We start from the raw sequence: 15045 nt of genomic DNA on the forward strand, positions 1-15045 counted from the left end.
ATTTCCTGCTTTCTTCTTGGGGCCGGTGTTAGGCTAAGCTGCTGAGTTGTATTGCATTATTCTGATTTGCATGGTAATAGATAAGGTACGTGGCTGATGCAATTTGAAATCCTGTTGCTAGTGATTCCTGAGGTACTGCTTTTTCAGATGAAATATGTTTCAGGTCTTCATTCTGTATTTATTTGTGTCAGGAGAAGTTTTACTTAAGTAAGGTTTTCTGAATCCGGCTCCTATCAGGCTCAGACCTGGTTTCCGCACAGATACACAAGAGCTCTGCACGGAGTAATGACAAAACAAGAAGTTTTGAAGTTTCCCTTCTATCTCCTCAGTCCTGCAATGGTTTGTTTTGTCGAGTGGGTGGAGTTAAGAAACATTAGTGTTGAGTCTCTTAGGTTGTACTAAGTACCTATTCTTGAGGTTCATTTAGAGAGAGTAAATCTTAGCTGACTCAACATGTTTCCATCCAAGAAATCTTATATTCTATTACATACACATGCACACAAAAGAAACATTAAAGAAAACTGATGTTCAGCCCATTCTGCTGGGTAATGGCAGAGAGCAGGTAGCCAAGCCCATTGTGTATAAGCCCTATAAAGCATTACCTGATACTATACCAACCTCTTAGGATAATTTTTCTCCCACAGTATCAAGAATTGAGCTTCATTGTTTATTTTTGTAAAAATAAGGGGCAAATAGTGGAAACTAATGACCAATGAGGCAGAAGTGTTTAGATGCCATTTGTGGGTTTGCATCAGAAGTGCTGACCAGCAGTGGTGTGGGCAATCCTGGAATCTCCAAGTATGTTCTTTTTTGGTGCCAATCGTATTTGCTGACACATTGCTTTCATGAATCTCATCATTAGTGCTGTAAGCACATGAAGTATAGGTTAATTCTACTGTAACATCATTATTAAATCCATTAATCAAGGGCAGGAGATCCGTAATTAACTTATTCTCCAGCATCAAGTAAATGATTCTACTGTGAGCTTTAAGAAAGCAATTGTTCACTAATATGCAAAATACAGTGGGGCTATTAGACTATAAGGCTGTGTAATTGTATAATTAAATTATAAATTTTGCATATTTTAATAATGTAACGTATATATTTTAATTATTTTCTTTGCAAGGTTAAAATGGGAATCATTATTTTTGTTTATTTTAATTTATTTTTTTTTAATTCTTACATCTCAGTTACCAAAAAAGAAAGAAAATGAACGTCTCCTTCCTGAAGGCTGATTATTTTCACTGAAGGCTTTGGCTAGGCTTTTGTTGACTCATCCTAGACCTATCTGTAGCAGTAGCTGCCTACAGATTCTTTGCTGTTTCATGTTTTAGCATCATCATTGTTGGTGACTGTAGGCATTCAAAGTTCAACTTGCAGTGACAAAAAGAAACCTGCTAGCACTGCTCTAGTACAAAATGCTCGGGTTTGATTAATATAGCCTCATTGACTCCTTTTCACACAAATAAGTCTGAAAAATCCTTTACACAAGTTAATTTTCCTTCCAGATATTTCAAGGGTTCAGGTCTACCTCACTTCTCTGCTATGTTTTAAGAAAACCAAACTTCTGAAAGCTTTGCAGGTTTGCTCAGAAACAGCCGAACCTCCTGCCCTATAACAGGAAAGGGATAGGGAAACATTTAGGGAATCAGCAGTAGGCAATCAAGCATTTTTCTAAAGCCATTCTTTTGAAAAGTGAGTTGTAGTGAGGAAACCTGCACATGAAGTATCATAAGAGCATTTCCCCATGTTTCTTGCCCACATTTCCAGCCCTGCAAATCTTAGTTGTTTGTTTTAATCTTTCTCCAGATGCTTTAATCACAAATAAAAGATAGAAGCTATAGCCAGCGCCATTCCTCTCCTCTCTTGAGGGAGAGTGGCAGGCACAAAGGTTTGCCCACCTTAATCTTAGGGCTAAAAGAAAGCCTCCACGTTTTGTACAGACCTCAGTGTTTTCACTGTTTCCAAGCGTCAAGTTTTATTGCAGCAGATGCTGCAGTTCAGTACGGAGTTCAACTCGTGCATCAAAGGCAGGTGCTGTCGACATCAACAGTGAGACAGTAGGGCTATCAGGTACAGCGGAGCTTCAGAGACACCAGAAAACCTACCAACCCTCCCCACACAAAAGCAGACAAAATGGAAGAGCACAGGAAAGGCACATCTTACACATCCTGCCAGCTGCAGGCCCGGGGACAGCAGTGGGGCAATGGGCAGGGGGCCCTTGAGGCAGTGAGCAGGGAGGGTGGGAGGTAGAGATGCGGCCCTGGTACACCCAGCCTGTCCCAGGACTTACGCCTGTCACCTGGGAAAGGTGGCGTCTGTGTGAGCCCTCTGCTCTTCTCACCTGCCTCGGCTGCAGCTCCTACCTTCAGCAGGGTGTTTGAAGACTAGCATGGTGCTCATCACTGACCTGCAATGAACGTGCTCCAGGCAGTTGGAGAGGGACTGGAAGGAAAAAACAAACAAACATGGTGTTGGCCCTAGGCAATATTTTGAGGTGCTTTGTCCTAACAAAGACTAGGAAGGTAGTATTAGCTGTGGCCAGTGGCCACTGAGGGCCAACTGTGTTTGTGCATACCTGTCCATCTGTTTCCCATCAGAGAGACAGTGAGGGGATGCACAGGCAGCTTGAAGCCCGAAGATGACACTGGTGATGCTAAGTTGCCTGTGCCAGAAAAGCTCTTTAAAAGAGCAAGCCACAGTGTTTGCTGGGAAAGTCTAATAGAGAGGGAGCTCTCTGGAACTTGCAGAAGTGAATACAGAGTTATTTTGCTTGGCAGCCTTAATGTTGATGGATAGAACAGTTTGCCTTGTCCAGTTTATATAAGAGCAGCTGATACAAAATTACTTTATAGCTGGATATTTATGAGAAGTTTCATTTCAAATAATACAGCTTTTGCCTCTGGCGATGCTGTGGTTTAGCCCTGTTATTACCGGGAACTAAATCTTTAGGATATTCTAACTATAACTGCAGGGCCTGTTTGATCTGCCCAGCAAAGTTAATATTTTCCAAAGCAATGGAAACTTTATAATGGAAAGTCTCATTAGCAAAAACTACCTGTCCCTAAAAGCAGCCAGGAAATCAGGCACGGAGAGGGAACTTCAGGGATTTTCCTTCAGCTTCAGAAGGGATGGTGCAGGTTGTGTGTGACGAGGGGATGCTTTGCTGGGGCTTTGATCTGGGGCAGCGTGGGCACCTGTGAGGTAGGCAGGCAGCAGCAGAAGGTAAGAAGGTGTGGGAGATGACAAGAGGAGGCTTTGGCGTGAGTAAGCACAGAAAGCAAAGCCTGCGACGAACTCAGAAGGGGCAGCACTTACCACTGGGAAGAAGGTCTGGGAGCACAGGCATTGCCCCTTGCTGCTCGATTCCTGCTGTGCTCAGGACTCTGCATTGTCTACTGACCCACAGGTCTGATGTACTGTATGGCTGGCTTGCTCTTCTCCCTTCTTCCACAGATGAGTCCTCGCCTAGTTTCTCTCCTGGACTGCTGCATAGTGAGTTCCTAGAAAGCAAGACCCCCTCGGGGAGTCATTACATGGAGATCAGTAGTGCTGGGAGCCACAAACAAAGCACTAATGCTCAGAGCCAGGGCCAAACCGAAGGCCTCCCTTCCCCAGCATCTGAACAGCAGCCAGATAAAGCTCACGTGTGTTGTAAACCCAAGAAGGGAAGTGCAGATGGGAAGAATTTGGTCTCAACCTTTCTAGCAAGGCCCTTCCTTCCTGCTGCTTCTCACTCCTCAGGAGTACCTGGGGAAATATTGCACCCTGCTGCATCTGCCTCAGCCACGCTAGGCCTCAGGGACACTCACCTCAGAGGTTCTGCACCAGCACAGCCCCACAAAGGGCCCTTCATTAATGCTTACAGCCTCAGGGCCAGGCTGGAGCAGGGCTCTGAGCTGGATTTGCCAACTCTTAGTAGTCCAGGGCTAGTCCTGGCCCCTTTACCTCTGGGGGTTGCAATAAGGTGGGTAGTTCATCCATGGTAGCTCTTAGCTTTGCATGCCTGTTCCTAACAAAAGGTATGAAAGCTGGACAGAGTGTTAAGTGAGGGAATAGGAGTGAAAAACATGCATGAATTAAGAAGCATGCATAAAAGCCCGAGTCCATTTAAATCAATAGCCAGACTCTCATTAACCTAAATGGGCTCAGGATTTTACCCAGCCCTTTTTGCTTAGCTGGCTTCCTGTTTGAGTTGGCAGGGCAAATGGTCTTTGTCCCTGTCCAGCGGGGCGTATGTCAGATATTTTTTTTTTTAGTTGAGGCTGATGAAACACTCTTAGAAGTCTCAGTTTGTTCTAGCCGCAGAGCAGCTAGAGATACTGAGCGCAAACATCTTGCAGGCACTGAAAGCCATAATGCTTTTGCATGAAATGCTGACCTACTTGTGCTAAAGGAGATGTCTGAGAGCACAAGCTCTGTCTTGAACAGCTGGTCCGGTCTTACATTTGTGATTACATTTGATGATAACGGACATGAATCTAAATGTGCATTGAAGAGGCCTTCCTACAGGTGAACACTGGAGCTTATAGAAAATGCCAGTTTACAGCATCCACTGATGCTGCAGAAGGGGATTGCTCATTGTATCAGTAGAGTGAAAAGGACAATGTCTTGTAAGACATGACTGCATAATTGTGACTGACTCCTCTCCTATACCACAGCACGATGGGAAGGCAGACCTGCTCCTTTGCAGGCTTTAGAGCTAGGCTTTGTGGACTGCAGGGAAAGTCAAATGAAAACAGCAGGATATCTCCTGGGAAAGCTGAACTGGTAGTGCAAAACCAAACTTATTTTCTCCCTGGGGGGAAGAAAAAAATAAATCCCGATATTTTTTTTTTTTTAAAAGACATTTCAGGTGGGTAAACTGGGTCCTACAGCGATGATCAGAGCCACCTGCGTGGTCTGACCCTACCTTCAGAGCTTTAATTCCATGTTCTCTGAAGTTTGGGATTTGTTTTCTGGGTCTCTCAATGGAATAAAACATAATAGAACACTAAATTATTAAAAATCACCATGTTTTATAATATAATGGAACTAAAAACAACATGGAAACAAGTGCAGGCCACTTCCCTCCAAACCCCTCCTCAGGTAGAGGTGCGCGTAAACAGAGGGCCTGTGCAGCGTGACTGACACTACTGACAGCACGACTGGCAATACGAGCCCACAACATGCTGGGAAGTAAAGAGGGAAGGGCTGCTTCATGCACCTCCAGCGGGGCGCGGTCCCAGTGCTGCCTCCAGACAGCGCAGTGCTCAGCAGACACAGCTGCACAGGGACCCAGCTGAAGTGCTGTCCCTGCAAAGGAAGGAGTCAGGACCTCAGCACACCTTTGCTTGGGATCTGGGATCTCTCTGTGCAGTACGCTGGTGTCACACAAAGGCCTTCCTTTTGGGGGAAAAAGGGGAGGAAAAGGCCATTCATACCTAGAATTAATTTTGCTTTCTTTTTCTCAGCTCACAAATCATAACTTATCTGTTCATTTAGTTCATCAGCAGAGATGATCACCCAAATGCTAGCTGCGTGAATACTCTGAAAATAAGGATTTTTTGTTTGTAATTATATGTACCTGTATTAATCCAGCCAAGAAAATTAGATGTAACACAGACTCATGTGCCCAAACAAAGCAACTTGCAGTTCAATATTGAATTCTTTTGTTGAAGTGCTGACCTGAGCAAGTAAGACAATTAAAAAGTTCCAAAGCACAGAAACTTTCAGAAAAACTATAGTTTAGGACACAGATCTCAAAAGGAAAAGGAGAAAGGAAAAATATATAAAATTATTTATTATTGATTGAGTACTCACCTCAGATTAACAAGAAGCCCATTGTCTGATCCCAAGTGTAATAACAGATCATAATTTAAAAATGCTTTTAGTCATCAATGAACAGAAAAGTTATTTCGGTGAGAACTTAGAGAACACCTGTGATAATTACCAACACTAAACAGTCTTTACAAGGCAGGACTTTCTGGCTTGCTCTGTGCTGTAATACTAAATGCTATAAGCAAGTAAGAGTGATTTCTGCTACCAGTTCAATGTGTAGGTTTGAGATGGAATTAACATTTTAAAAACGCAAAGTATTCCTTGCAGCAGATGGTAGTGTTTGCATACACAAATAAATACCTTTTAGAAATCATAATGTAAACCACATGCTCTGAAACAATAGGATTCCTGAGCTGAACCCTTCATCTTCCTAAAAATGAGAAATAACACCCTCTGAGCTCAAGCTGGTGGCTGCTGCAGCACAGGACCTGCTTGCGCTGGGATGAAGTGGGTACAAGTGTCAGGGGAAAAAACAAGGCTGGGGGACACGGAAGGAAGCAGGATGATGTTGGGATGTGCTAAAAGGCACTGCATATCTGTCACTCGCTGTTACACTCAGACATCCTTGTGTTAGCTCTAGAGAAGGACTGCACAGTCTGTGATAGCCTGGGTTAGCCCTCTCCTCTGTAGTGCAGCAGCTTTATATTTTAAACTAGTAAATGAATTACCAAATTGTTTTATGCTGCCATGGCTAGACTGCTTTTGGTCCGTGCTAGGTAGGGCAACTCTACGTAGCATATTACAAGGCTTTATGTTCCTCTGGGTTGCACCAGATACAGGTATTTGCATCACTTGAAAGCTCCTCACGTTACCCACATTGCCTGACTGCTGCTCACTATCCATCCGTGGTAATACACAAACATTTCTCTGCAAAGACTTAGAGTGCACACATGTTCTTACAAAGATTCTAGAAGTTGCAGCTGTGGGAAACGCATGCAAGGAAAGGTTACAGCAAACCAGGCCATCACAGTGAAGCAGAATCATCTCTAAAAATCAGGTCAGTCTTTTCCTCCATACATGTGCATTTGGTTAAGAGCACAAACAAACTGGCACCATGGTGGAATAGTAAACATAAAGGGTGACTCTTGGGTCTTGTGGCTCTTCCAGAGCTGTACTGTCAAGTTCCCTCAGTGCTGTAGGGCAGATGTGGTCAGGGGGAGGTGAAACATCTCTCAGCTGAGGAATGATCAGCCTGGAGCCCAGAGCTCTTTCAGAGCGTGGGCTGCTGCTCAGAAATCCTTCCTGCTCCTTACACAGCATACACAAGACTGATGCCTGAGGCAAACCAGAGCCTGTGTGCAGCACTTACCTGCAGCTTTGCTCTCACCTGCAGCGTACCTGTTACATGCCAGTCCTTTGTGGAGGATTTCCAGTTCAATGCCTGTCAAGGTACCGGCTCTTATCTTTGCACACCAGCAACACAGAAGCTGCTCTGTGCTCCACACCTTTCAGAACACGAAAATACCTTTTCTTGAATTTAGTGGTGCTAGACAACACCTGAAAGGGACAGGATTATGCAGCGCATCATCCTGACCCCTTTGAAGAACGTATGTGGGCTTGTGATGCTCATCTGTCACTGCCCTCTGCCAGGCATGTGTGGGACCACAGCAACAGCAGTCATGGCACTGGGCTGCTCCAGGACACCAGTGAGGCTAAGCAGACTTGGTTCACTTGAGAACGTGTAATAGCTAAACTTAACTTTGGTCCCTCTGACATGCCTGATGTACCTGCAGTAGGATGGAGGCTTGCTTAGTTTGTCTTTTATTTTTGGTATCTGATCCTCACTGAGAATTGATTTGACCACTGACGTGGTCTCAGGACCACCAAGTGAAGATCTTGTGTTACAGCAGGACTATGTTAGGGAGACAGTCATGTAAAGTGTATTACTTACAAAGTGGTGAAGTCCATCACTAGCAGCAAAAATGGTCTGTAAAAGCAAATAAATCAGGAGCCAACACTTTCTAGATATTAAAGGTTTCTGATGTTAGATCAAAATATCTTCCTCTGGCCACCCCAACTGTTCTTTAATAATAATACCCTAAGCTATCTGAAAAAAATTTCCTTCCCAAACCCTTTTCTCTCTCTCTCCCTTCCTTCAACAGCAGCAGACTGAGGTGTCACTTTCCAGGGCAACATTTTGTTGCACAGAGGTGTAAGTCAGATCAAGTCCTGAGCAACCTCAAAGCCACTGAGGAATGAATGAATAAATAAAGCAGCATCTAATGAAAGCAAGCATTGAGAGTGGCAACTCCCACCTGTTCTGCTACAAAAAAAAAATCCTTTTGTTAACATTAATATTTGGCAGCCGGTGCAGAACGCACAAGGGCATTTTAGTTGGGTTTTAAAGAAAGAAATTGACACAGAAATAAGGCAATGATTTTTTTAATAGAGGATCTCTCTGGGGGGTTTGTGTTCATATCACCAATATTCACTTTATTACATTTTATGGAATGGAGTTTAAATGCCAGTATATACAAGCCAACATTTCATTATTGGAGTTTGTGTTTATTCACTTGCCATTGTCAGTTCGTTCCCCTTTGTCTTTTTGTGCTGCTCTTTGTAAAATCTATGATTTATGAATATGTGGCTCAGATCCTTCACAATATAGTGTGTTGGAGTGGTTCAATAAAAAGTTATTAAAGTAAAAAAAAATCTATAGTTTGATGTGCTTTGCCCACCTTCTATAGCAAGTCCCACTGCATGTGTGAGGCTGTAACATGAACTACATGCTGAGAGGCCTCACTCAGCCAAAACTCCTGCTGACTAGCAGCCAGTGCAGGCAATTATGGTTTTGCCTACGGAACTGCGGGATTACACCCTCAAATTTATGAAAGTTGCATAGACTAAAAAGAGGGAAAAAAAATCTGCCATAAAACATTCATTTTAAAATCCAGTAGCCTAAAGATACATAGCACCAAATGCCATTTGGTTCCCAAAGATTCAGTGTTTGAAGCGTGCACCATGTATTTAACTTACGTCTGTAACGGAGCTCTCAGTCCTGCTAGTTGCCGAATGAGTAAAGCCAACTGGCAGTCTCCATAGCCCACTTAGAACATGAATTGCTGCAGAAACTTAGTGTTTTTTTCAGCCTTAAATAGAGAGTAAAAGATTGATTTGGATCATCGTACCCTGGCTCCCCATGCATGGTTTTTTTCCCCAGCAGCACTGCTGACTCACCGCAGCTGCAGAGCCATACAAACAGGGGACAAGAAATTGGCCGCTCTTGTTTACGGCTGGCAAGGAACAAGAGCTGCTCATAAGGCACTCTCCAGGGTTAAGAGGAATCTATTTGTGAGGAAGACAGGGAGATAGCAGAATCTGCTCAACTCCAGCACAACAGCAAACAGCACAACAGTAAGAGTAGTAGAGGGATTACAAAACAGTTCTGCTGCCTGTAGTTCCTGCTCCCAAATCTCCGAAAAAACACAGCTCTACCAACAAAGAGCCCCTCCACCTGTCTCAGGGATGGGTAACTTCAGCAAGCGAGGATTACTTCAGTGAGTCAGCCAGGCATTACAAACAGCGAGGCGCACAACCGCGCCGCTGCCAGCAGCACTGAAATCACTGCTCTGGCACCGCAGCATCCCCAGGACAAGGAAGCGCCACGCACGGGAGCCCTTCCTCTATGCACAGCACACTGATGCCTTTGGGTTCACTTCCTTGAACAGAGGAGCTATTGAGTCAGCCGTCATGGTCCCTCTGTTGCTGTTATCTCTTGCAAACAAAGAACATCATCTATAATTCTACATCCTCTTAGAAACTAGAAGGTTCCAACCTACTCCAGGTTACCAGGATAATTTTGCTGCCTCTAGTAGTCCGTGGCCTGCCACATGCAGTCCTGTGCACCCATCCCTGGCCAGAGGAGAGGCTGCATGCTGGAACAGAGAGCCAGTACAAGCACAAGGGCCCAGCAGAGCCACTCAGCTGAACAAGCAAGTGTCCAGAGTCAATGTCACTACTGCTGAAGCCACAAAGGCTTTTCATCTAACGTACCCCACACGCTGTTCTGCTCCATACCTCAGGAATCACAACAGAGCATTTTGTCCACGGCGGATTCACTGAGGTCAGATACCTAGAGGCTCGCTGGCAGGATCCCTCTCCTACCGGAGTGGGAGAACAACGCAATCTGTTTCTACTAAAAATATAAATAATAAGCCCAATAAAACACATTGACCAACATAAAAAACAATGGAAAAAGCAATTTGGAGTAGTGGTCTACATTGCTGGGGTTCTGAATTGTGAAATAACCGATAATTTTGTGCATTTTGTTTCTCAAGACACGTTTGATTTTCTCATGAGTTTTCATGGTCAAGTCACTGCAGTTAATATTGTCACTTGAAATCTCAATACTTGTAAAACTGATTTTCCGTTTGTAGCTGGCAATGGAGCTGTTGAAGATGTTAGCGATGTTGACTTCTTCCATTTCTTTAGTAAGTTCATTTGCAGGCCCCTAAGAAACAAGAGTATTCAGTTACAGGGTTTGGCCTCTCCTGTAGAAGAAGAGTGCTCATCCATTAAGAGACCGTATGGATGAAGATACAAGCACACAGCTTCATACATGTTCACCAAAAAAACAGTGTGCAAACCAGCCTTCCCGCTGCTGCCTAATTTTGAAAGTGCTCGGAGTCCCAGAGATGCCTGTTTCCATACTGTGTTCATAGAGATCTTGAGTTCTTTGAACAAGTCTCATTCTTGATGTCACTGAGCAACCCACTGTTCATCTTCTGCAAGACATCAGTCTGCCTTCACGTCTACACGGTAACTAGGTGAGGAACTCACCAGGGATGTGGGATAGCTCTTCTCCTCCTGACAGGATTTGGACCCTTGATAACGACCAAGCTACAGTCATACTGGAATATTTAATTTCTGCCACTAAAGCAGATCACTTTGAACAATTCACTGTGGATCTAGGGCTATTTGTGATCACTGCTATTGCATCTGTAGCACAAAAAACCCTTACATTTAGAGACAATTAGGAGAAGCAGATGTTAGCTGTACCCATAGCAGGAAGACTACTGGTCTTATTCAGTTAATGAAGGACTAATTAGTGTTGATCTGAGATAACTAGTTTTATGAAGGTAGATCAGACATTACCTCCTGAGGTGTTTTAGCTGTACATTTCTGCGAGGAGCTGTAGTGAGCCACTGCATATTCCACGAGGGCACCAAAGATGAAGCTGAAGCAGATGCCAAGGTAAACATCAATGGCCTTAATGAAGCAGTTGGTTTTTGAGAGTGAACTTCGTGAGCCGATCATCAGAGTTGTCATGGAAAGCACTGTCGTTACACCTTGGAAAGCAAAAAGGAAAGACCTTCTCTTACAGACACTTAGGAAAAGACTTGGCCTATCCTCTGTCCGCATACCCAATAGAAGGTATATGGTGCCACCCTCTACTGCTATACAAAAACAGCGCAGCACCATTTAGCACATCCAAGTCATCCATCAGCTGAATTGCTGTTGTAGCACTAACTACTGGCTTTGCAGAGGCTCTCCATGCCTTTAACAACTGGCTCCCACTTTTCATACTTTCAATTAAAAGTAAATAATCTCCCTCCACCAAAGCCCGGAACAAGGAATGCTTGGTCTGTCCTCTACTGCGAGGCTAACAGGAGCCTTGGCTGTACACAGCTCGGGGGGGGGGGGGCAAGTACACCAGGCACAGAATCTCTTCCACACTTCCTGCTGCTAACCTAGCCCTGCCACCAGTAAAAGCGGAACGTGAACAGCGGCAGAGAACTCAAGAAAGCTACCATCTACCCTGCCATCGGAGGCTCCCCTTCCCTGCCGAACTCTTCTCCCTCCCTCAGGCAGCAACTCACCAATGCAGGTCCGGGCAGGTACTGAATCCAGGGTGATCCAAAAAGAAACCCAGGACAACATGACAAGCAGAGTAGATGGCACATAGGTCTCCAAAATGAAATAAAGGATGTTTCTCCTCAGCTCAAACTGCAGGATCAGTCGTGGGTAACTGCCTGTTCACCGAAGGGAGAAACACAGCGAATGTGAGATTCCCAAGGACCTTCAAACTGAAATCGGGACCCCCCAGCACCAGACCTTCAGCTGATGGACATCAGCAGAGCCTCACTGAGATCATGGCAGATGAGTTACTTACAAAAGCATGACTTCTTGCCTCAGAAACCTTTCGTATCTAACATATCCTAGACAAAAGATGTATAAACAAACACCTGTATGTCTGTACATATACACAGAATTGGCTGGCAGGAGATACAACGTGTGTCTTGCAGTGGGGCTCCTGAACTTAATCCACAGTGGGAATATTTTATTCTAGCATTGTAGCTCAGGGTGGGGACGGGCTGATACTTTCTTCGATTCTCTTTTTCAGCAAACACATTTTTTCCCAAGAACCACTTTGAAGAGGCATTGCCAAATTCATTCTTATCTGATGGCTGAGAAATAAACACAAGATTTTCTTTTGATTTCAGCAGGCTTTGGCTCATGTCCCAAAGCATCCCAGCATCTTATCGTCACAGGGATTTATATTCCCTGTATTCATTAGTAATTTGTGATCTTTGGTAACTGTGTCTTTGTATACTCCAAAACAATTCAGTCCATTTTTTAAAATCAGCTTGTCATTATAGTGACATAAGCGTTCAGGGGCTGGATTGCAAGTATTTTCAGGAGATATTTCTGCTGCTTAAACAATAGTTCCCTTTGAAGTGTAGAAACAAAAACCATGTTGTTCTTGGGCTGTGTACACTACAGTAAACAACAAAACATGATTATTTCTAAAACCTGGTCATTCTAAGGAAGATTTGTCCCTTTCCATAGTGATAGAAGAGTATTTATGCTGAAAATTAAAAAGATGTTGAATTCTGATGAACAGAGGGATATTAATCCATCAAAAACATGACAGAACTGTCATTTAGAAAAAAAAAGTATATTTAGAAAGTTAATTTTACTCCCAGTCACTGTAAACATGGCTCCTTGCAGTATTTATAGACTGCAGACCTGCGAGGAGGGGAGGGAGTATATTCAGGTGTGTGTAGAGAAATAAATAGAGCATTTAAGGAAAAAAAAATCAACAGATTAAGTGAATGTAGTATATTAAAAGATCCATCTTTCCATGGCCTCCCATCCTACAGAATGCCCTGATTGCAAGTTAGATTTTACTATCTGTCTGTCTCTCTTTGTAAGATTTGCTCAAGAGTTCCTTGATTCAGGCTTCTTGAGTCAAAAGATATAGGTCCATAGAAGGAAGGAGGTGGGAGGAGAGATCCTTAAGAGAGCTTTACCTGCTTTTCTCTTTCACTGCTTTACCTGTCTCCTGCTGTGACTTCGAGACCAGGGCGTAGTAACGTTCCACCGTGTACTGAGAGAGCCGCAGCCTTTCTATGCCGTGGACAGAGTCGTTTCCTCTCAGCCATGTAAAGATGACATCATTTTCATCATATCCCCCTAAGGAGAACAGAGACCCGTGTTACTGTGGTGAGCCAATAAATGCCAGGTGTTGCTCTGCCCTGCCTCCTGGCTAGGAGCAAAAATGGCACCTCTGCAACCTGGGCTGGACAAAAACCCTCTTTCCATGTCAGACCATCAGTGGAATTTTCATTGCTATATTTTCAGTCTGCTGGTTCAGATTTGGCTGGGAACATGTATCACTGCGAGTGATGCAAAGAACCCGTTTCAGTCATTTATATTGGGTATTCCAATTTTAAAATGTTTTCACATTTTTAAAGGTAATTTAATACTCCTGCCATCCCCAGATCAGTTATACACTGCAGGATAAAACTACCGCAGTGCTCAACCCTTGAACATATTCTTCAGTCATGCAAGGTGAGCAAGAATGCACTGGTTAAAAAGAAGAGAGGGCAGATCTCGCTGAGCCCTTATCAGCTAGCAGAAGCATATGGCACTGGACCATCTATTCTAGTGCTCAATAAGATCAGAAAAGGTGTCTACAGTTACTTGAGAGCTTGGAGCTGAGACTGCTCTGCAGTTACATACCAGGCTCTTCTGACCATATACACGTTGCCCAGGACTGTTGACACACAAACATATCCAATGTTTAGGCGACACTGAATTCCTGCCCCAAAACAATGGGACAGATGAGATCAACAGCTCAAGCAGTTATCAGTAAACTCCACATGTGCTAGCTGAGAAATTGCCACCAGGAATGTAAATGATGGCACTCCGTGACCTCAGGTTGGACTAAAGGATACCTCAATGTGAGGGATAAATCTCGTACTGTGTCACCAGCTAGCCATTCACTTCAAAAATTTCACTTAATTTAGTAAATAAGCCCATCGATCTCACTAATTTGATCCTTTTATTAAGTGCCATTCTTTGAGAAAATGAGCAGGGACACGTTTATGCTGATAATGACCTGTTCATCCTGGTAGAAAGAATCAGATGCAGTTGCAGCTCTATTTTTATCTAATTGTGTTTTCTTATTAGACACAAATTACCAGAGTTTGAGTATGATGAACTCGTAAATTAGGTGTCCAGGGTATGAATCCCTGCGCAGAATCCTAAGCATGTGACTTTTCGAAGTTTCTAAACAGTTTTATAAATCGTGGTTACTCAGGAAAATTTTATAATAAATGATAGATTGTTGTTAATTCATCTGGCATATATTTAAATAGCATTATTTCTGGGCACTTATCCTAATGAAACCTCCAGTGGGCAATGTGCATGTAATTTCATTGGAATTATACAGCAACTGAGCATGATGTAGGACCCAATCACTTTTAAAGCAGGCCCAAACAAGCTATGCTTTAGCAGAAGAGGCCAATCATTATTATTTCAGGAGCTATTCTTTGTAATAAAGTTAACCATGGTGAACTAATATGATTTTAATGTGAAAATAATATGTGCTTCCTTAGGTGCTTCATGCTGCAACCCCAGAAGTTTAATCTGGTCTTTTTAGCACTGAGATTGTAGATGTTTCTTTTTGTGACGCAAAGCAGGAGAAGGGAGCTTGCTTGTTGGGGAGCTTCACAGAGACGTAACAGCAGCACTGTTCTTGCTGAGCTCCTGTGTAAAAGCCACGTAGTACCCTAGCTTTTTTTAGGGTCTGATTTACCTGTTACCAGTTCTCAGCCAAGTTTGCTGTAGACGAACGTTTAATTTAAGAGCAGGATTCCCTGATTGTTCCTTTTTTTTTGAGGCTTCCAAGCCTGAGACTCCTCCTGTTGATGAGGGTCCCTCCATCTCCATTATTGTAACAACCAGCTCTCACAGACAGGGTTGGATTGGTTTGGGAGA

The 15045-nt window shown here is 43.6% G+C and overlaps 1 protein-coding gene across 7 annotated transcripts in view; it reads right to left on the reverse strand.

Moving 5' to 3' along the window:
* Positions 1-1965: 1965 nt before the first annotated feature.
* GABRP (gamma-aminobutyric acid type A receptor subunit pi) overlaps positions 1966-15045 on the reverse strand; it is a 33182-nt gene continuing 20102 nt past the window's right edge. For 6 of the 7 annotated variants that reach the window (XM_083798225.1, XM_083798224.1, XM_083798229.1 and 3 more), the window contains 4 exons: positions 13099-13236; positions 11640-11792; positions 10915-11108; positions 2294-10270 (listed from right to left, as the gene is read on the reverse strand). In XM_083798225.1, coding sequence (XP_083654351.1) covers positions 9956-10270; positions 10915-11108; positions 11640-11792; positions 13099-13236 — 800 coding nt within the window. In that variant the 3' untranslated portion in view covers positions 2294-9955. Of the gene's footprint in view, positions 2038-2293; positions 10271-10914; positions 11109-11639; positions 11793-13098; positions 13237-15045 lie in introns of those variants that run through there. The other variant, XM_083798223.1, reaches the window with a different exon arrangement.

The sequence above is a fragment of the Anser anser genome (assembly GCF_964211835.1).
Source record: "Anser anser genome assembly, chromosome: 14".
NCBI lineage: Eukaryota > Metazoa > Chordata > Aves > Anseriformes > Anatidae > Anser > Anser anser.